Source organism: Prinia subflava, chromosome 1, assembly GCF_021018805.1.
Source record: "Prinia subflava isolate CZ2003 ecotype Zambia chromosome 1, Cam_Psub_1.2, whole genome shotgun sequence".
Taxonomy (NCBI): Eukaryota; Metazoa; Chordata; class Aves; order Passeriformes; family Cisticolidae; genus Prinia; species Prinia subflava.
This window is the reverse complement of record NC_086247.1, coordinates 129,983,822-130,003,562: the sequence shown is the minus strand read 5'-3', so window position 1 is coordinate 130,003,562 and position 19,741 is coordinate 129,983,822. Positions and strand designations below refer to the sequence as shown.

The 19,741-nt window shown below is 44.4% G+C and overlaps 2 protein-coding genes across 4 annotated transcripts in view; both read left to right on the top strand.

Moving 5' to 3' along the window:
* Positions 1–30: 30 nt before the first annotated feature.
* Positions 31–3,723, top strand: LOC134558374 (guanine nucleotide-binding protein G(I)/G(S)/G(O) subunit gamma-11). Of its 2 annotated transcripts, none has more exons than XM_063412156.1 (3): positions 31–192; positions 306–422; positions 3,282–3,723. In XM_063412156.1, the coding sequence occupies exons 2-3, from the start codon at positions 327–329 to the stop codon at positions 3,405–3,407; spliced, it is 222 nt and encodes a 73-aa protein (XP_063268226.1). In that variant the 5' UTR covers positions 31–192; positions 306–326; the 3' UTR covers positions 3,408–3,723. The 2 variants fall into 2 exon arrangements, with proteins under 2 accessions (XP_063268226.1, XP_063268235.1); XM_063412165.1 differs by having other exon boundaries at positions 41–173.
* Positions 3,724–3,773: 50 nt separating this feature from the next.
* LOC134558353 (probable acyl-CoA dehydrogenase 6) overlaps positions 3,774–19,741 on the top strand; it is a 79,625-nt gene continuing 63,657 nt past the window's right edge. Inside the window, exons 1-2 of one of the 2 annotated variants that reach the window (XM_063412127.1) lie at positions 3,774–3,982; positions 15,949–16,069. In XM_063412127.1, the coding sequence (XP_063268197.1) occupies positions 3,839–3,982; positions 15,949–16,069 (265 nt within the window). In that variant the 5' untranslated portion in view covers positions 3,774–3,838. The remainder of the gene's footprint in view (positions 3,983–15,948; positions 16,070–19,741) is intronic. The other variant, XM_063412118.1, reaches the window with a different exon arrangement.

The window sequence follows — 19,741 nt, the reverse complement described above, 5'->3', positions numbered from 1 at the left end:
GCCGGACCTCCCTGTGCAGCAGGGCCCGTGTCAACGCCCCGGCAGCGGGGCCGGGCCGGGCGGCGGGCTCTAATCCGGTTAGAGGGGATTAGCGTGCAGGTTTAAAGGCCGGAGCGGCGCGGGGAAGGGGTGCAGGCGCGCCGGAGAGGAAGCGGCCGCCGCCGAGCAGCGGGGTAACTCGGACGGCAGCGTGTGAGTGAGCCGGGGGCGGGCCGGGGGCGGCCGTCCCACAGCCCCGCCACCGCCCGGGGGCTCCGGCCCGGCGCCCTCGCTGCCCAGACGTAACCTTTTGTCCTCACTCCCAGTGCGCTTCGGTAGTGTAGACGATGCCAGCCATCAACATCGAGGACCTGAGCGAGAAGGACAAACTGAAAATGGAAGTGGAGCAGCTCCGGAAAGAAGTGAAGCTGGAAAGGCAGCCGGTGAGCGGGCGCGGAGAAGGGGCCCGAAGCTGCCCGGCGGGCGGCGGGGCCGGGTGCGGAGCGGGGAGCAGCGCGCTCCTGCCCGGCGGCGGTGCGGGGGCTCGGGGCGGCCAGGGGCACGGCGGGCGGCGGGGCTGCGGAAGCCGCTCGTCCGAAGAGCCCCGGCTGTTTTGGGACGGCCGCCGTTTGCACCGACGGGTCCTCCGCCGCTGTGGGTCAGGGGCCGCGGACGGCGCTGTCGGCACAGCACCGCTAGCACCGTGCGGGAGCGCCGGTCCTTCCCGGGGGTGACTGTGGAGCCCGGGGAAAGGAGCGCACCACCCCTGGGATAAAGCGCCCCGAGGGGCTGGCACGGGCCTGCTGGCCGCGGCTGTTCCCGGTGGATTTGGCACCCCTTAACTTCCCCTCCCCGTGAGTCCCCGGCGCCCAAGGCCGGCACAAGGCAGCCTTGCCAGGCGAGGGAGGAGCACGTCGCGCTCCGTTCTCCTCTTCTGTAGGCAGAACGCCCTGGGACGTGCTGGTGCTAGGGGAGGTGCTCCGCTGGGAAGCCAGGGACACTACACCGCGGCACTGCCCTGTGCCCTGGGCCGCAGCTGTGCCTCGGCCGCCCCCGCCCCGCTTCCTGTGCTGCGGAGTGCCCGGGCGGAGGGCAGAGCCAGAGCACCGCCCGTGCCGAGCCTGGCCCGCCCAGCCGTGTGCCAGAGAAACGTTAGACATTCACACCGAGCCTTCCTTCCCACGCGTGCTTTCCCCCTAAAGGTTAATGATATTGTACAATTTCTATAGACGGAAGATGTGCAAAACTGATCTTGAGCTACGATGAAACTAATATTATTTTTTCCTTTTTTTTTTTTTAATTTTTTTTTTTTAAATTCTGTATGCCCGCCGAAGCAAATTACACCTAAATAAACGCTTCTCGTTAGGACAAAAAATACATTTATATGTGGGAATCAGTAGCATTAGTCATGTTGATTACATTGAAGATCTAGGTTTTAGCCCACAAAATAGGAACGCCAGAGTTATGCTTTAGCTATGAGTTAGGTATCAGTGATTGTAGATGTTACACTATAATCTAAAGCTCCAGCAGTACTGAGGGCTTGGCATCCAACTAGTATAGATACCTATATCATCTCTCAGAAGGTTCTTAGACAACGGAAATACACTCTGCAGGATGTAAAATTTTTGAAATAATAATAATTAAAAATCTTGTCTACATTTTTGGAATAAACCAAAACCCTGACCACTTAGGAAAATGGATACTTTTCAGTTTTCCTGTACTAAAGCACAGACAGCATGCTCAATTTTACCAGAGCACTGTAACAGAAGTTTCACTGTGAGAATGAAATCTGTGTTGTAATTGCCACAGTCCCCTGTTACCTCTATGGGTGTTATGGGACAGAGAAATGCAGAAACCACATTACTGTTGGTACCAAAATAAAAACATCAGCCAAAATTTTCTTGACCCCCCCCTAACAACTTCACAGAATAAAAAGGAAGTGTCCTTTGGAATGAATAAAAATTTCTAAATGTGTAATTTAAGAGGCTTTTTTTCTTATAAGTGAAAGTGATCCTGGCAGTGCTGACTGAAGTAAAACAAACCCTGGTCCTTCATATACTTTGGTGTGCAACTTTACCATGGTGTTAGGTGCTCCAATTTGAATGAACAAAATTTGCAAGGCACAGAAGAACAAGACACATGTAATGGGATTTGTAGGTCCAGCTTCTTCTTTGCTCTAAGGCAGCTAGATCTTATTTTATGCACTGTTTAATTGGGAATTACATCTGTTCTTTCTGGATGCTTAAAGTTTGATTTTGCACAGGCCATGCTTTGGTTATCTGTGATACAGCAGGTAAATTCATTGGTTCTCTTGTTGTAGTTTTACCTTTGAAATAAAATATAATTAACAGAGGAAGCAAGGGGCCTTAAATTAGAAATACTAGTCACCTAGTGACCTGGCCAGCAGCTGGTTCCTGCTGCTGACTGCACAGCTGTACCACTGCAGGGCCTGCGGGTAGGAAGGGAGGAGGTGGGGACAGGGCAGGAGTGTGTCCTCAGGCATGTCAGGTATTTGAGCACCTAGGGACAGTTTCTGCTGACACAGGGAACAAGAGATGTGTGCGCACAAGGAACTTCAGGAGCCCCAGATGTTCACTTGTGCACTTGTGCACAGGCCCCACAGACACCATTACCACATGTGCTGCATGTGCTCCTGTGTCAGTGAACAGAAACTAAACACATTTCTTCTCCATAGGTGGATTCTATGAGGCTTACTTACATCAGTGCAAGTTTGGTATGAATGCTGTGGGAAGTGTTATGGTCTCATAACACAATAGGCTCTTTTATTAACCATTGTTTGAAATAACCCCAGGTAACCAGTAAATAAATTGTCTTTACTGGTTAGACTCTCATCATTGCTACAGCAGAACTGCAAAGTAAGAATGTACATTACCACTGAATTGCTGAATGTTTGTGAAAAACACATAAAAGCCATAAATACTTTGAAACTGAATTGAAAGTTACTGGCTCTGAAACTATTGACCATAAGGCATGCTGAGGGAGAGTGTGATCTGCAGCTTAATAAAACTAGATTGGCTAATTATGAACACAAGTTTAACTATGCAGCAACTGCTGTTCGGAGTGGTGTTTGAATTCTCAGAGATACTCACAAGTTCTGTTAATGTCGGGCTGTGAAAAGAGAGGAAGGAAGCTGAGTCTGCACGTGCTTAGTGCTCTGTGGGCAGTTAGTTTATGCTTTGGTGGGAAGGTGAATGAGAGAGAATGTAAATTCACGAGTTTCCTCCTCTGATGAACATTTCCCACGGTCATAACGCAGCCACTTTCCTGTCCTTTCCCTCGAGGTGTCCAAATGCTCCGAAGAGATCAAGAACTACATCGAGGAGCGGTCGGGAGAGGACCCGCTGGTGAAGGGGGTTCCCGAGGACAAGAACCCCTTCAAGGAGAAGGGAGGCTGTGTCATCGCTTAGGAGAAGGGACCCCGCGCCTGCCCCTGGAGCAGACATTCCTCCTGTACCCCTAGGGAGTCACTAGCGTGTCCCCACCGCCGCCGGTCCGTGTCGAACGAGCACAGGAGCGGATTTCTTTTTATTTTCTATCTCTCCTTCCAAAAATACAGAAACCCGCGCGAAAGCTGCCGGGCCCCGCGCCGGCCGCTGGGCAGGGCCGGCTGTGCCCGCTCCCGGCGCGGCCGGCCGCTGTCGCTGCGCGGGGCCCGCTCGCCACCCGCTTGTCGGTCGCTTCATGGCTGTTCGCTGGCATTAAAGAAAACCTGCCGTAACCCGAGAGCTGCCTGACTCGCTGCGGGCCGAGAGGAGCGGGAGGAGGGCCGGGGCGGGGCGGGGGCTGCCGGGCGCCCCGGGCTGGCTGCGCCGGCCTTTACCCGGCGGCGGGAGCGGCCATGGCGCTGAGGGGCGGCGGGCGCTGGGCGCGCCTGGGCCGGGCGCTGCGCGGCCGCAGCTCGGGGCCGCGGCAGGCCGGGGACACCCCGCGGCACGCCGGGGACACCCCGCAGCACCGCGACCTGCGGGACGCCCTCCGCAAGGTACCGGGGGGCGGGGAGCCGCGGGGCCATGGGACACCCGGCACCGCCGCCCCGTGCGGGCAGAGGAGCAGGGCAAGGGCAGCGAGCCGACAGAACGGCTCGGGGTGTGCTTAAGTAAGTAAAGCTCCCTGTGCCAACGGCAGAGACGGAAGCGTGTGCCCTGGCTGTGTCCCGCCGGGTGGCAGAGCCCTGCCCGCCGGGTGCTGCCCGGGCCGGAGCGGGCTCGGTGCTGCCGAGCAGAGCCCGCCGGGCACTGCGCCCGAACTAGAGGCGCACGGTGGACACATGATGGGAACCTCCTGCAAAACTAAATCCTAAGTAAAAAGGAAACGGTGTTCTTCTGGTAACGTAGCGTGTAAATTGAATGCCAAATGTCAACCTGCAAGTAAGAGTAGTGCTGGCGAGCTCTGCGTATGCCCGTCGGCGATGTCGGGGTCACCTGTAGGTCTCCGTGTTCTGCTCAGGGCACCTGCCAAGGCCGGAGAATCGGCCGGTTCGGCTGTAGGGAGCCCCGGTGTGGGGCCGAGCAGCGGTGGGAAAGGAACATCCACCTTTACCCTGTGAACCGCTGAGAAAAGTGCTGGAGCGCAGTGCCTTCTCCAAGGGCCAAACAGCGTTATTGTGGCCACCACATGAGAACAAACATACAGTGGGTTCAGGAGAAGGGAATGTAAGGGCTTACCTCACATTGGCCTGCAGGCAAGAGTCCAAATTCTAGCTGGTCGGGCAGTGCTCTGCTGTAGTTTTTTTAAAACAGTATGCTCTGGATTGCCAGATACCGACTTTTTTTACATGAGTTTGGAGCTATGCTGTCCTATCTTTGTGGACACTTAAAAAAATTACTTTCAGAATCTTATATTTCCCTGGATAAACTTATTTTTAATCCAAATTTCACCTCTTCTCCAGTTCACTGTGGACAAACGATAGTGGAGTTAATCCTGAGTCATGCAATGTTTACCTCAGGTTTGGAGTTTTTAGGCAATAACTTTCACATTTCCAGTGTTAAAATGTCCCAAACCCAATGTATTAATCAGGTTTTGTATCACTGAGATGTGTTATCACTGAGCTTTGGGAGAAGGGGGTGCCTCTTCTGTGTCACAGAAAAGAAACCCAAGCAAGAAGGGAAAGAGATGCATAATGTGTCACTTCCTTAATAAATTAATTTCATTACATTCCTGGACTCTTTGCAAAGGAGAAATAAGATGATACAGAAAGAACCAATGGAAGAAGCTGGAAATGAATCGTCCTCTCTCACCTGGATTACTAGTGTAGAATTTGGTAGCTAATACCATTATGTCAAATTTGTGCTGATTCTGTGTGGAGAGAGCCTTCATCTATCTGTGTATCTGCAGAGCTCCTCGCCTGATGAACTTGTTCCCTGGCATGCTGCTCTTCATTACCTGCCCAGGGACAACAACTGCATCAATAAAAAACTAGTGTCCTGAAACACAGAGGACAAGGCCAGACCTTGTGAAGGTGATGATCTGGAAGATTTTAAATCCCCCTTCTTTGTCATGGATAGGTTAAGGCACACATTGTTTTATGTCTCATCTATTTGCAGCTGTGTATTTATTGAGAACAGGGGAAGTAGCTGTATTAGTGTCTGCTAGTACAGTGTTTGCTGCTCTGCTGGGTGACACAATGCCTTTTTTTTTTTTTTTTAAACTTTCCCCTCCCATGTTTTTATGCCTGCCATGCCTGCTGAAGTGCAGATAACAGGATGCTCTACCTTGCTGGGTTCAGTGCAGATAGATACATCATGGGCTAAGAGAGAATGTGATGCTACATTTATCACATAAAGCCCTGTGATGATTATATTGTGGAATAAATCACAGTAGGCAGTATAAACCTGCTTTTTTCATTGTCCTGCATTTAAAAAATGCTTATGTAGCACTTATTTTAGATTTGCTCTGATATTGGAAGAAAAGAAAAATCACTATTTATATCAAATCCAGTCTGAAATTGTTCACACAAAGCTTCTAGCAATCAGTATTTGATTTGGCTTATCTAAAGCCTGTCCCCAATGACTTTAGGATAAATTGAAAAATGTTCCCAAAGTAATTGGGAGAGAATGACCATTCAGTATCTGCAAAACATTTTAAGTATACCTGTTATGTATTCTGGGGCACCCTTTCCAGTAGTTAAATCCAGATGTGAGTACCAGAGAAATCAGAGGCAAGAGCAGAGTAATTCCATGAGTAAGAACTGTGGGTTTTGTTTGTTTGCATTAATTTTATTTTTTAGTATGTTAAGATAACGTACTTTAAATGATCTATAATTTCCCAATTGTTCTGGGCAGGATGAGGAAGAGACTCTTATACTTCCAGGGGGCTGTTTTTAGCAAGGGTATTGAAATAATGCTGTGAGTGGTTTCCTTTACAACTTTATAGGTCACCACCCTTCCTCTTGGAAATTGAAAACGTAACTTTTCCTTAACTTGTTGAACAATGCTTGCAGTACACTGATATCCTACAGCTTGCTCCAGTAGTTTGTATAACTGATTTGAAGAAAAAAGGTTTAACTTATTGTGTGTATGTGTGTCTAACAGTATTCATATACATACAGAATGTATATGGGCTGTCTATTTGTCTTTTTCTCTGACATTAGTAGTAAGAAACTTTGGGAAATGGTGAAATTTGACATATATTTTGCTAGAGTTGCATGTAATATAAATGACATTTCATTTTATGCCCGGCGGTGACTGAGTATAGTTACACTCTGTTGTGTGTCTGTGGGATGAGAATTTCCCTCAGGACAATGAGACTCCACCAAAGGACACTGCTTCTTTGTTTGCCACTCTTGGCTTGTATGTCATGAGTTTCTGTTATTAATATAAATATATATATATATTTGCAGCAGTTAATGTCTCTTCATATTAGAGCATGCAGGATCTGAATTTAATGTCGATACTTCCTTTAACTTTCTGGTAAAATTTCTGTAAATTTTCTGTCAAAAAAATACAGCTCTTTCTGACTACCTGCAAAATAATGAAGGATGACCACTATTAACATTGGAGCACCTTGGAGGGAGCTGGTTTATTTATCAATTTAAGAAGTCATAAACCCCTGCTACAGGATGGTGAAGTTATAGCTTTGTTGGTATTACAAAGAATCATTTAAATGCTACTTTCTGACTAAGTTGGAAGAGAGAAAACATGCAGCTGAATCTGAACAATACATGACTGGTACCTGTAATTTAAAAACCTAATAAATCATACACCTGAGTTAAAAGCTTCAGGAAGAAAACAGTTAGATGTGACACTGGTAAGGCTCACAGATTCTGCACTGACTGCCCTTTTGTCTAAGGGAAGCAAAATGCATTCTCAGATTCTGGGGTATTACAGTACTCTTTTTCATCTTGTGTCTGACAGAAACATCATACAAACATTTAGGGGCTAATTCTCTTGGTGGTGCCAAGAATTTTTGGTAGCAATTTATCAGGGAGGAAATCTTTATAATTGAATTTTGTTGTTGGTTGGAAGAGGTGGCTGGGATACAACACTGTAATATGAGAGACCATCCAGTACACCTACTAGTGCCCTACCAAGAAGTAGGATGAGAGAAAAAAAGAAATGAGCTTCAGCTTATTTAGGCAAGTTCTGCAAAAAGTTTTTTCTCATAATAGAGAAAATGTCGCTTTCTCTACAAATGCTTCAATGTGTAGCAAAAGTGCAATAAAGGCACTTCTGTAATCAGCACTCCTTTTTGTTAGTTGGTGTCAGAGTAGTGCATACATCTGAGATTACTGTTGTTGTGTCCCAACATTGGGGTTTTTCCCTGACACATATCAATGTTAGAAAAAATTTCCACTGTACCTAGTTAGACTTTTCAGTGAACAGTTTTTAGTAGAAGTGTGCCTAGTAGATATTTTTGTGTCTCAGATCTAGCTATTATATTGCTTTATCATTGCCACATTTGATTAGGCAATACCATTATGCAATTATGACAACTAAAATTGTGTTTCAAAAAGCATTTTTTGACTGAGCAAACACCTGGAGTAGATACAAGTTTTGTCTGACTGTTCAGATGTGATGGTGGGGCCAGAGCTCCCTGTCATCCAAAAGGTTTGTCCAAGATCAGTGCCTAGATTGGCACACCACACATTTTTAATCTTGTCAGACTACCCTGGTTTAAAAGCATCTGCCCTCAGATCCTAGGAATAGCTGTACCCTCAGCACTCACTTTTTCACAAATTTTGGGATCCTTCCTTTTCTGCTATATTCTTGGATAGGGCAGTTGAGGGGGTTGTGGTTGTGAGCATGCAGGGACTGCCAAGACACTCACGTCTGCACAGAGGGGATTCATCTTTGCAGCTGTCTTTGGAAAAATGACATAAGGAGGGAGAAGGTGTTGGCTGGGATCGTGTGTATTCCTTCCTAGCTGGAGCTGCCTTCTAGGCTCTCATTCCTCAGGAAGTGGTTGAGCAGGGCTCAGCTCCAGGGTGGCGGGTTGGGTACACATTTTCTTAGTGTAATGATGATGTATGAGCTCTCTGCTTCAGCAATGAGGCTCCCAGATGTGCCAGCAGCTGCATAGGGTGGAGGGCAGCACATGCTTCTGCACTCCCTGGCAAACTTGTAGCATTTTTTAGATTTCAGTAAGTGTTGGCAAAAACTTTGTCATTGATACGGGGTTTGGATTTTTTGGTTTCCCAAAGCAAAAACTGTAGCCAGATGTATGGGACCAAAAGTTAATTAGTATTCAAATTTCTGAACCAGGTTATCAGCCTTGCTTTGTCTGTTAGGTTTGTTGCAAGAATCTGTGTTGAAGTGAAAAGGAAGAAACACAATGATTTAAACAGAAGCATGTCTAGATACTGACAAATTATTAAACCAGGCACAATTGTAGAATAAAGTGCATGCTCTTTTTCCATGGAAAATCAGATTTTGTAAAAATAGATGAGGGCAGGTATGTTTTATTATACAACGAGAGGCTGCCAACTCTTACATTGTAGGGTTTTTGCCTCCACTATTATTTTTTCCTCTGAGGAAGGGAAAATTTCATTTAGTTACTGTTTGTTCCCATATGTGGAGAGCACTGCAGTCTTCGGTACCCAGTGCTGTAGCAGATTGCAGCGTACTTTGTTGCCTGTGGCACAGCTTAATTGAAGGTACAAAAATTAACTGTGGTGCTCTAATTAATCAGTTTTAAGTACATGTATTTCCCATTTCAGCCTTGTGTTTTCCAGCATTAGGAAAATTTTCTGGGTTTTTTCCTTCTATAAGCCTACTCAATACTGGTTTAAAATCCCTTGGAAGCTTCTCTGGAAGGTGAGTTCTGGCCCCAGCTATATGCAACAGCATTGGAGAAATCCACTTTCTTTTTTCTTTTCAGTGATACATTCCAGCTGGCTTTAAGTGTCCTCTTCATCCAGTACGGTTTTTTCTCTGTGTGGGCTACATCTTGTCCTGCAGTCACCAAGTAAAGCCATTGGCTTCTGCACATGAAATGTGCAGTAAAGTTGGGGAGATGAAAGGTTTGAAAAGCTTAAGTCAAAATGATGTATTTTTTGTTCTTTATTTTAATTATCAGGGTATTCTTCTTCTAGAACTTTTTTTCTGCCACAGATTTTTCACAGGGTAATGGCTGTCTACTTTTAAACTCAACTTTTTCAGTTCAACCCCATATCATCATGATATGGCTTGTTTCCAGAAACAGTCTGATGACAGCTCAGAGCATGAAAGTTTCCATATCATCACTGAGACCTAGCCTCAAGTCCCATGTGCAACTCTTGTAGCTGGTCATTTGCCCAAGTGTGTCACATGATATGTTTGGCTGGGTAGCCAACCTGGGATATTGAGCAAGAGGTGCATATTGTACCCAAATACCAAACCTTCTGTATTGAGGGCAAAAGCCTTGTCTGTGAAGCAGAGAAGTGTTTTGGTAGCATCTGGGACATTTGCTATCTTGACAGGACCCCTTGCATAGCAGTGAGTTATATTTTACATAGATCTCCTAGGTGAGCTGCTAACTAATAATAATGTATGTTTTGTAGGAGGAGTGAGGGCTATCCCCTTGTTTCAATTAGTTTGAAAAGAAACACCAAACCAACCAACCAGAAAAAAAAAAAAACAAACCACCCCGAAACAAACAAACAAGACCCCCCAGAAAAAAACAACAAAAAACCCAAACCAACCAACCCGCAAAAACCCATCCACAAAGAAAACAATCCCCAGAAAACGGTCCTGCAAAACTTCCTGAAGACCTTTGCCCTGTGCTAGTGGTGCATCCTGAAAGAGGAAGCAGTAGGCTGCAGCTTCACTCTTTAGATTACTGGAGACCACAGGCAAGCTTGTAATAATGGATTTTGCTTGCCAGAAGAAAGTGCACTAAATAACTTTGTATGAGCAGGCAAGGTTAGCACTGCAGGGAGCATTTTCTGGCTGCTGTGTGGTTAAATCATATTTGTTTAATGGAGTTATTTTTAGCCTGTTGTGGTCTTTTAAGCCACATACTGCCTCTGCTTCTGCACCGCTGTCATCGCAGACTGAATGCTTGCCTCTTCTGCTGGGGCACCGAGCCTGTCAGGCCAGGCTCGCCACCACTGTGCTGGGTGATCCAGGCACATGGGCAGCTCCTGGCTTCTGCTAGGTTCTCCTGGCATGTATGGTGAGGGCTGGAAGCACAGCACTGCCATCCATCCTGTCAGTGCTGGAGGGACTTTATAAATGGAGGAGGGACAGCAGGACATGGTTTTCCCTGCCGCGTGCCATAGACATTCTCATCAGTGAGCTGCTGTGGCAGAGGATCAGTCTTTCCACAGCCTCTCTAGTAGGTAGCAGCTGCAAGCAGCTGACCTGCTTCTTTCACGCATCTATATTATCCCTAGTTCTGTCCAGAATGTGTTTCCACACCTCAGTCTCCTTCCCTGTGCCCTTCTCCTACCTTTCTGAGGAGTATTATTGGGAAACGATTGTCCATCAAACTTTATTTAGGGCTTTGCAAGAGTCTTGAAAAAGTCAAGGAGGGCTGTGACCTCCAAGCCCAGGAGTGAGAAGAAATGAGTAATATATTCTGAAAAACTCATTCAGGTGTGCTGAGGATGCATGCTTTGGGGGAACCAGGATGGAGATCTACATGTGAGAAGTGGGCAACTGCTCTTTGGACTTCGGACTCTTTTCTTTCACGTTTTTCACAGGGTGATGAAATGGATGTCTGCTCTTAAATTGAACTTTTTCAGTTCAACCCCATATCATCATGGAAAACCTTCCCCAGGTCCTCCTGGGGAGCAGCTGAGAAGACCTGCACAGGCTGCACGTGTGGCCAGCCAGGAGCTCGCCAGTGGGGTCTTGGCTGCCTTGCATCCCTGGTTTAGGAGTCCAGGTTTGGCAGCACCCACGTGTAGCCCATGGGTTTGCCCACCTCAGCTTTGCCTTGCATCTTTCTGAAGTACTACCTTGACCCCAGCAGAGTGTTCTACAATGCTGAGTTGCCTCACTGTGCAATCACTGCTGCCTGTGGTTTTGATTGAAACTAAAGAACAAATGTTGTTTCGAAGGCTGTTAGTTATTTGCTTTATTTATTGTTGATATGGAAAGAAAAGGAATCTCTGGTCTATTACCTCCTGTTCTAGTCCTTGTTGTGCTAATGTACCACTCAAGATTTGTCATTAGTGGTTTGTTGTTTATTTATTTGCTTTTTACAGTAAAGATCCTGTTAACTGTGTCATTTTTGGCTATTATAATAATAGAGCTAAGTTCAATTGCTGTAACTTGATTTAAAGGGAAAAAATGCTGCTCCTAACATAATATGGAACAGTTATGTCATAAAATCATAGATTCATAGAATGGTTTGGGTTGGAGAGGACCTTGAATGTCATCTATTTCCAGCCCCCCTGCCATGGGCAGGAACACTGGTCAGTAGATCAGGTTGCTCAAGGCCCCTTTCAACCTGACCTTGAACACTTCAGGGACAAGGCAACCACAACTTCTCTGGGCAACCTGTTCCAGTGTTTTACCACCCTCTGAGGAAAGAATTTCTTCCTAACATCTAATTTAATCTTGTCCCCACAGACTCCATTTAATCTTCTTAATACAAAATACCTTTTTCTTAGACAATTTCTCTTTCTTCTCTAGTAAATTAGTCTAAGCTCAGCTGAGGTATAACTCACAGGAAACTTCAGTAAAAATTTGTGTAATTTTTTAAGAATTCAGTTTATTGTTTCAAAATTCATCCACTTGCTAACAGTGTGCTGAAACTGTACACTGAGCAGTCTTTTAGGGGGTACTTAGAGGAGGTATTGTCTGTAGAACTGGTATGGTTTTTAATTTCTGAATTGCATGATAGAAGGTAAACATACAGGTGAATAATGAAAACTAATCTTTAATTGCTGTGAAGGACATATGTACATACTCTCAGTACCGAAATAATTCAAGTACAGTTTTTACTGTTGTGGAATGCAGTTATTTTAGAATGCAGAATAAAGTGGCAATTGCTAATGTTTCTGGGTAGCTGCTGGTACAATAGTACAAAATTCTGAGCATCAGCATCATATATTTTTGTTATTTTTCTCATTTAAATAATATACTAAGTTTCAGTGGAGAATACTCCAAACTGTGGCAGTGATTTGGGGGGATATTTTCATTGCTCTTTTCTGAAGAGAAATTAAAATTACCTGTTTCTAAAAAAATCTGAATTTATGTCTCTGTCCCCTCTCTAACCCTGCCATGGCATTTCCTTACTCCTGGGCAGGAAGCTACAGGTGCTGTTTTCACAAAACTTTGTCAAGACAGTTTCTAACAAAAACACTTATTTTTCTTACTGTCATTTAACATGAAGTGAATTTGTTGGCTTGATGCATTTCCCACTGGCAAGTATCCAGAGTATTTTTAATAATTCACAGCTGATAACAGCTCTGAGGCCATTTTTTGGAGGCTTCCCAGAGAGCAGCCTGAGCTCCTGCTGGGATGCAGGCTAAACCAAGGCTGCCTCCAGAGCCTAGACCTTTAGGGTTGCATCTTCAGTGGTTGAACAAAGTAGCCTGAGAAAAACACCAGTTCCATACATGAGACTTACTGTGCCCTTGCTGTCAGGAAAATAAGAGTTTTTGTTGTGGTTTACTGGTACTTCAGCAGGTGGGAAAGTTATATGGCTCCTTAATCACTTTACATCCCAAATGCCAATGAAATTCGGCAGGATAGATCAGGTGGAAAGATTTCTTTTGTGGCTGGGAATATTTGTCAGATGGCATCTGTAGTATGCAGTGCTAAATATTTCTACTGATAGAAGTTTTAGATCTTTTTGTAGTTGTTGTCCTAGTGATGGAAGTCCAAATGCTGGCACCCATGATTTCCATGTTTCTCATGATAAAGCATATATAAATAAGCAGACCAGCTGCTCACATACTGCTGAAACCTCACTTGTGTATAATTGCCAAACACTGCATGGATAACTTAAGGTTTAAATTACGGTGCCTACATAATACGTGTCTACAGTTCAAGTGTAAAATATATTTCTAGGGGCACAAACATGAGGAAATTGTTAAAGCCTAAGGAAGGGACAAATCAGATGGTTAAGTACAAAGCATTATTTGACCTGTCTTCAGCAATGTTTTAAGCAAATGTTAAATTTTGTGATCATTCTGTCACTGTTGGCTTGAACCTGTAAAAATACCTCTCCTTGTTCCAGTTAGCCCATCTAGGGAGGGATGACAATACCCAGTAATCAGTGCTGAAGCACCAGCCACTTGAGCAGTACTGCATTTCTCCAGCAGCTTGGCTTATGTTTGTATGTGCTAGTGCAAGGGCAGGTGTTCCCCCAATCCTCTCATGATTATACAATAACATGTGTGATTTTTTGCTAGCCATTTTTGACTGAAGCATAAAAGCTTTGGACAGGGCTTATTTAAATATTTGCAAAAACACACTGAATGGTCCAATAACTAAGAAGAAAATGTGGCTATCAGTATCTGGACTGTGTTTTTATTTTTTTTAAAAAAAGCCATACACAATTTATGGCTTGTGCAGTGAGGTTGTCTTTGGGGATTTTATCATTGTGTCATGCAAGGAAGATCTTGTTTTACTCAGTGTGGCAAACCTCACCTGGTAATGAGTCAGTTCTGTTAAGAAATTTGAGTTTTACTGAAAGGCACAGGAGCAAACCTGCAGAAATCATGGCTTAGTCATTCAGAATCTGCTTAACTTCAAAGGTAGCTTTGTATGTAGGCTGCAAAACACTTGGCCCAGTACCAGCTACAACAAACAAATCTCTGTGTTAGTATACTCACCACATATTTTTGCCAAGATCCATCAAAATACTTGAGTAACTTTTTGTATGTTCTTTCAAGTATTCCTCTGGGTGTTATCCAGTGAGCATTGCCAGATGCTATTACAGCCAAAAAGGTGTTTCACCACCTTCAACATCGAGGGCCAGCATCTTAGGATTTGAGCATATGGTATATGGCAATATAGAAGAGAAACATGAGCTCTCCTAGACAGGGTTCTGCCAAGTATTTTTTTACTATTGGTAGTTAGGGCTGTGTTAATCAATATAACAGAGGGAGAGAGATAATAATTACTGAGTAAGTAGAACATTCAGTATACGATTTTCTCAGAATTTGGTGAGAGAAGTGAAAAAGTGGTATTTTTGTTACCAGCATTTGAAAGAGTAAATGCTTATTTCTGTGGCCAACTGGAAGGCAGAAAGCAGCCATATATGGGCTGAAATTCTCCAAAGAATGTGCAATAAATAGATAGTTTGGAAGAAGGTTCCACAGGGTCTCAAGAACACAGCAGTCTAGGAGGGAGAGGATTCTATTTCCAGCTCAAGAAATAGTTAGCACCACGGGACTTGTTTATTTAGTGGGGAAAGAAGACTAAGAGGAGTAAGTTCTTGAAATAACAAATTCTCTCTTCATGAAACAGCGTACTAGTAAAATCATGGTCACAGGTTGAAGGCATTACCTTTCTATTGGGAACTGGTGTTTGTTTTGGTAGGGTTTAGTTTGGGGGGAGGATGTTTCCCGTTTGGACTCCCTCGTGAGGCTGACTGAGGTGTGTGGTGCCCTTGGCTGCATGGCAGAAGCCGCCTGTGCCAGGGCCTGTTTTGGGCTGCAGAGGTAGCAAGAGGTGGGCACGATCCAGCTGCCTCACAATGAGCTGGTGGGCAGCAAGAACACACCCGCAGGCTGCCCACCTTGCTCCTCTCCCATGGCCATGGAAATCTGGGACTTCGTGGGGTGAAACATCCAGCCCTTGTGCCCTGAAACCTGAAAGTGTTGCTGACTGTAGTGGCTGTACTCCAGGTGTGTTTTCTTGCAAAGGCTGGAAGGGAGCGCTGCAGCCTGGGCAGTGTAAGGACTGCAGTCAGGCAGCGCAGGACACTGACTTTTGGAAGGTGTGCAGCACTAGCAGTAGCACAGTCAAGAGTTGCTCAGGGATTAGATTTGGCAATATTACAAATTTTGGAAGAAGATCTGCTTTTCCAGTACATGTTCTGTCAGACTTGTGGGGAAGTCTAAATACAGACTGGACGTAAATGCCCTGAACAGCACCAACTTCCTTGAGAGTGTTTCAGGCAAAGGGAGAGGAAATGAATCTCTTCTGCTTGACTTTCTTGATCCTCTATGTGGTCATCGAGAACAGATCAACCTTTTTGCCAAGGTTCCTTTGAGGATAATCCCGATTTCCCTTCCTGTCACTTTTTAGAAACTGTATCCAAAAAGGTAACAAATGGGGGAAACACCCATTTTCATGGACCTTGGAGAGGCTTAAATTAGCCCTGATGGCCTGTTTTAGCAGTAATTGCTAAAAGAATTATTTACATTTGCCTCATTACATTTGTTGTAATAGTTGTGAGTGAGTGGAGAATAAGGAAATCCAACAGGAAGTGAGAAAATGAGTGGGCGTACAAATTTTTCCCTGTATATTTTTTTTCTTCTTGAATTACAGTTTTTAGGTATAAGTAGTCAAAAGTTTTTGTGTTGGATGCCTGTGTTTATAACTTGTACAATTTGTTTTCCAAATCTAGATCATTGACAAGGACATTAATCCCTTTGTGGACAAGTGGGAAGAAGAAGGACAGTTCCCAGCACATAAAGTGTTTAAAATCCTGGGACAGGCTGGATTCCTTGGTGTGGATAAGCCAACAGGTAGGCAAGTTTATTACTCCTGACTGTTAATAGTGATAGACTCAACACATTAATTCGCTTTTGCCTCAGGTCAAAGCATGGGTTAGAATTCAGTGCAAAGTTTACTTATATTCCTCAGTCATATACATGCTGGTTACCAACTCTGCAAATACACAAAATAACATTGTAGAGTACTTAAACTGATAGTCTTCTAAATACGAATGCATTTAGCTACATAACCTGTATTTAGCTATATAACCTGTTATTTTAAAACTAGGGAAATGAATATCACTTCAATTTTCAATGTAAAGTCTGTATAATAACTTTTTTTCTGGATCCAGATACGTATAAAATAATCCAGATCTTCATTAAAGAAACCACAATTTGTGGCACTGGAAGTGTTTTAAGATTGGGTTTATTGTACTTCCTGAACATACAACTTCTCCATCATTTCAAGGGATGAGTATGCTGTAATCTTAGGCCATTATCCCCTAGATTGTCTTTAAAATGCACTATTCCAGCCCACAGAAGCCTGAACAGAACAGGAAGCTCATGTCACAGAGCAAGTTTTTGTGTGTCTGTTTATACATGTAGGTGACACAAAAAGTCATTTCTTATTCCAAAAGGATTAGGAAGTATTTCTGCTCTTCAGCTAAGATACACGTTCTGCTATATTTTTTGTTTATATGTAATATAATATATTGTTGTGGTTGGGGGGGGAGGTGAATTTTTCTAAGGGGATGTGGGCAGTCCAATCAGTGATCAGCTTTTCTGCTAGCACTTGGATTGGTCACTCAGAGGTTTAGACACGCCTCTGAGGACACAAAGAGTTAAAAGCAGGAGTCTGGGGGGCTCGGCCTCTTTTCAGATCCTGGTTTCAGCAGAGGGAGGTGTCAGGCCTCCTTCCCCTGCCCGGCCACGAGGCTGGGTGGGGGAGGGGAAACACGTGGTCGGCTCAGGTAAGCCGGAGCCCCCGGGGGGGGGGGGAGAAGAGAAGGGACAGAACTGGAACTGAGCTGCCCCGTCCAGGATGGAGGGGTAGAAAACTGTGGAAGTGCCTTCTGTGTGTGCTCACCCCCCTCCCCCCCAAACTCTGGGAGAAGGTGCTCAGCCACGTGGGGGTTTGAGGAGCCTGGGAGTGCCTCCGCTTGCAGCACCCTGCTGAGAAGAAACTGTTAACCCTTGCTTGGCAGAAAGAAACTTTTCTTAGACATTGATTCTCATGACTAGTGGTTTTCAGAGAGAGGGCAGCGGCCTGGGACCGAGATGATAAAGCATGATTAGAAGGAACTCAATAGAAGAATGAGAGGAGTAGCCTTAGAGCTAAACTTTTCTTGCATAATGTCAGCCATGGACTGAACTTGAGTCTCTTTTAAACATAAACTGCATTTTTAGGTAGATGCAGCTGCCCTTGCTTTTGCTACAGTGACTGGCACTTAAAGAGTTGGAGCGAGCAGAGAAGAGAGGGGGAGGGTGAGGTGGTGCCCTCTGCCCTCAGGGCAGACCTGCTCCTGGAACCCCGGCCCCTGGGTGAAAAGGGGAGAGCTCGGCATGCAGCATCCTTAAAAAGCCCTGTATGTAGTTGTGGCCTATGAGACAGCAGTGAGAGCGCTGGACATAGGAAAAAGAGAGTGTCACCTTAGCAGACTTCTCCAGGCGGTGCTATGGGTGACATGGAAACACATAAGGGGTGGACCCGTGTTTTCTGAGGAACAGTCTGTGGTGCGAGAGAGACTCCTCTCTCCCTTGCTGAATTGAAGATTAGTTTGTTTTTGAGTAGTGATTGTTTGATCTAAAACCCAGGGGTTGGTCTGTGAAGAGTGATGGGTGGGGAGGTAGAAACTGGGAGAAGAAATGTTCTAAGAAGTTTTTATTTCTGTCTCTGTGTGTGTTTAAGAGTATTTCTGTCCCTGTTCTTATGTAATTAATAAAGTTTTAGTGGGTTTTTTTTTTGTTTTCAAGATTTAAGCCTGCTCTGCTCTGTTCCTGATCACATCCCACAGGAGTTGTTAGAGAAAAAACATATATTCATGGGTGCACTAACATCTAGCCAGTGCTAACCCATGACATATATACTTGTTTTCTTTTCAAATGCTACATGTTTAAGTCAGAATCCTCAGTGATTTTTTTTTACCCCCATTTTCCTATATTCAGGGCACCCTGAAGTGTCAGTGTTTGAACAGTTAAAGGCAGATAATTTTCTATATGGAGCAGCTCACACAACCTTAGCTATGCCACACCACATCATGATGTTGTTAAGGCACAGGATTCTGTGCAACAAATCATGTCTTTTTATCACTTAATTTCAGGGGAAATATTCCCTCTTGAAATGAACTCATAGTCTTACATTACAATGTGGAAGGTTGTCCCACAGCTGTTCAGCTGTTAGATCTCAGAGAACTGTTGGGCTGTGATTGTCTGACAAATCCAATTAAGTCTGAGCTGGTATTTCTTTACAGAAATGCTGACAGTTCAAGATTATGCATAAGATCTCTTTACAGGACAAATAGGATTACTGGGGGAGACAGAAAACCACTTCTACTTTCTGCTGTAATTGTTTGATAGGCAGATTTGAATTGCATCTCAGTGGATTTCCTTCACATTGCTGATATTTGTGTTGGTTGTAATAATGGTGCATTGCATGGCTGGCAGATTTCAATTCTTCCTTCTTTTATCATCTCAGGGCATGCACAGGCTTCAGCTGGGGTAAGGAACCTCAGTGCTGAAGATGCTGCACATAAAACATTACAGAGGTGGGAACTTTGTATAGTGCTCACAAAATAGCTGGACAAGAAATAATGGGAGTGAAATCTAGTGAAGAAGGGACTTGTGGAAGTAAAGGTGGCACAGAAGGTTACATGCACTGATTGCACTTGTTATACTTGTGTTTAAGACTATTTTAACTTTGGCTTTGATGTTTGTATCTAGCTGTTAATGTAATATATTTGATCTCTGCAGCAACATTTTATAAAAGATTTTATAACATTTTATAAAAACATTTTATATTTCACCAGTTTTTTATAAACTGGTGAAATTCTCAGCAACCTGTGATCCATGTCAGTTCAGTATTGTTGGGTACAGAAAGTGCACCAGCTCTTTGGAAGACACTGTCTTTGCAGCATTCAGTTGTGTCACCAGATCCAGCTTTGCTCTGTAATGGTGTAGTGCCACCAGGTACATCCTGAAAGTCCTGAAGGTCCTGAAAAATCGTGAAACTTTCTCCTGATCGTAAGTCAAAGTAGGGTGTGTAACAGCACAGTCTCAACTGCACAACTGCAAAGCCTGAAATTCTTTGTCTTCTACGCTTCTACAAAGTGCTTAGGCTTGCTGTATCAGTAGTGTATACTGTAAAATAAAATTAAAAGATCCACCTTTTATACTCTGCTCAGCCACTTCTGTGATTTATTTGCTGTTTGCAGAGGAAGAGAAGTCTTATGACATTTGAAGAAGCCAAGAGCAGCCAGGAGCTTTGGAGGGGTGTTGCAGGAGTTCTGAAGAAGGGAGATTAAATTGAGTTGAGAGCAATTGCAATGCAGAGCACTTGTGAGTTAACAGTCTGCTTTACTTTCTCTTTCACAAACCAAAATTATCATGCTGTATATCTTCAAATCTTGGTCATAAAACTTTTTTTTTTAAAGAACAGTGTTATTTTTAAAGTGAACTTGCTTTAGTAATAGTTGCAGTTTTGAAATA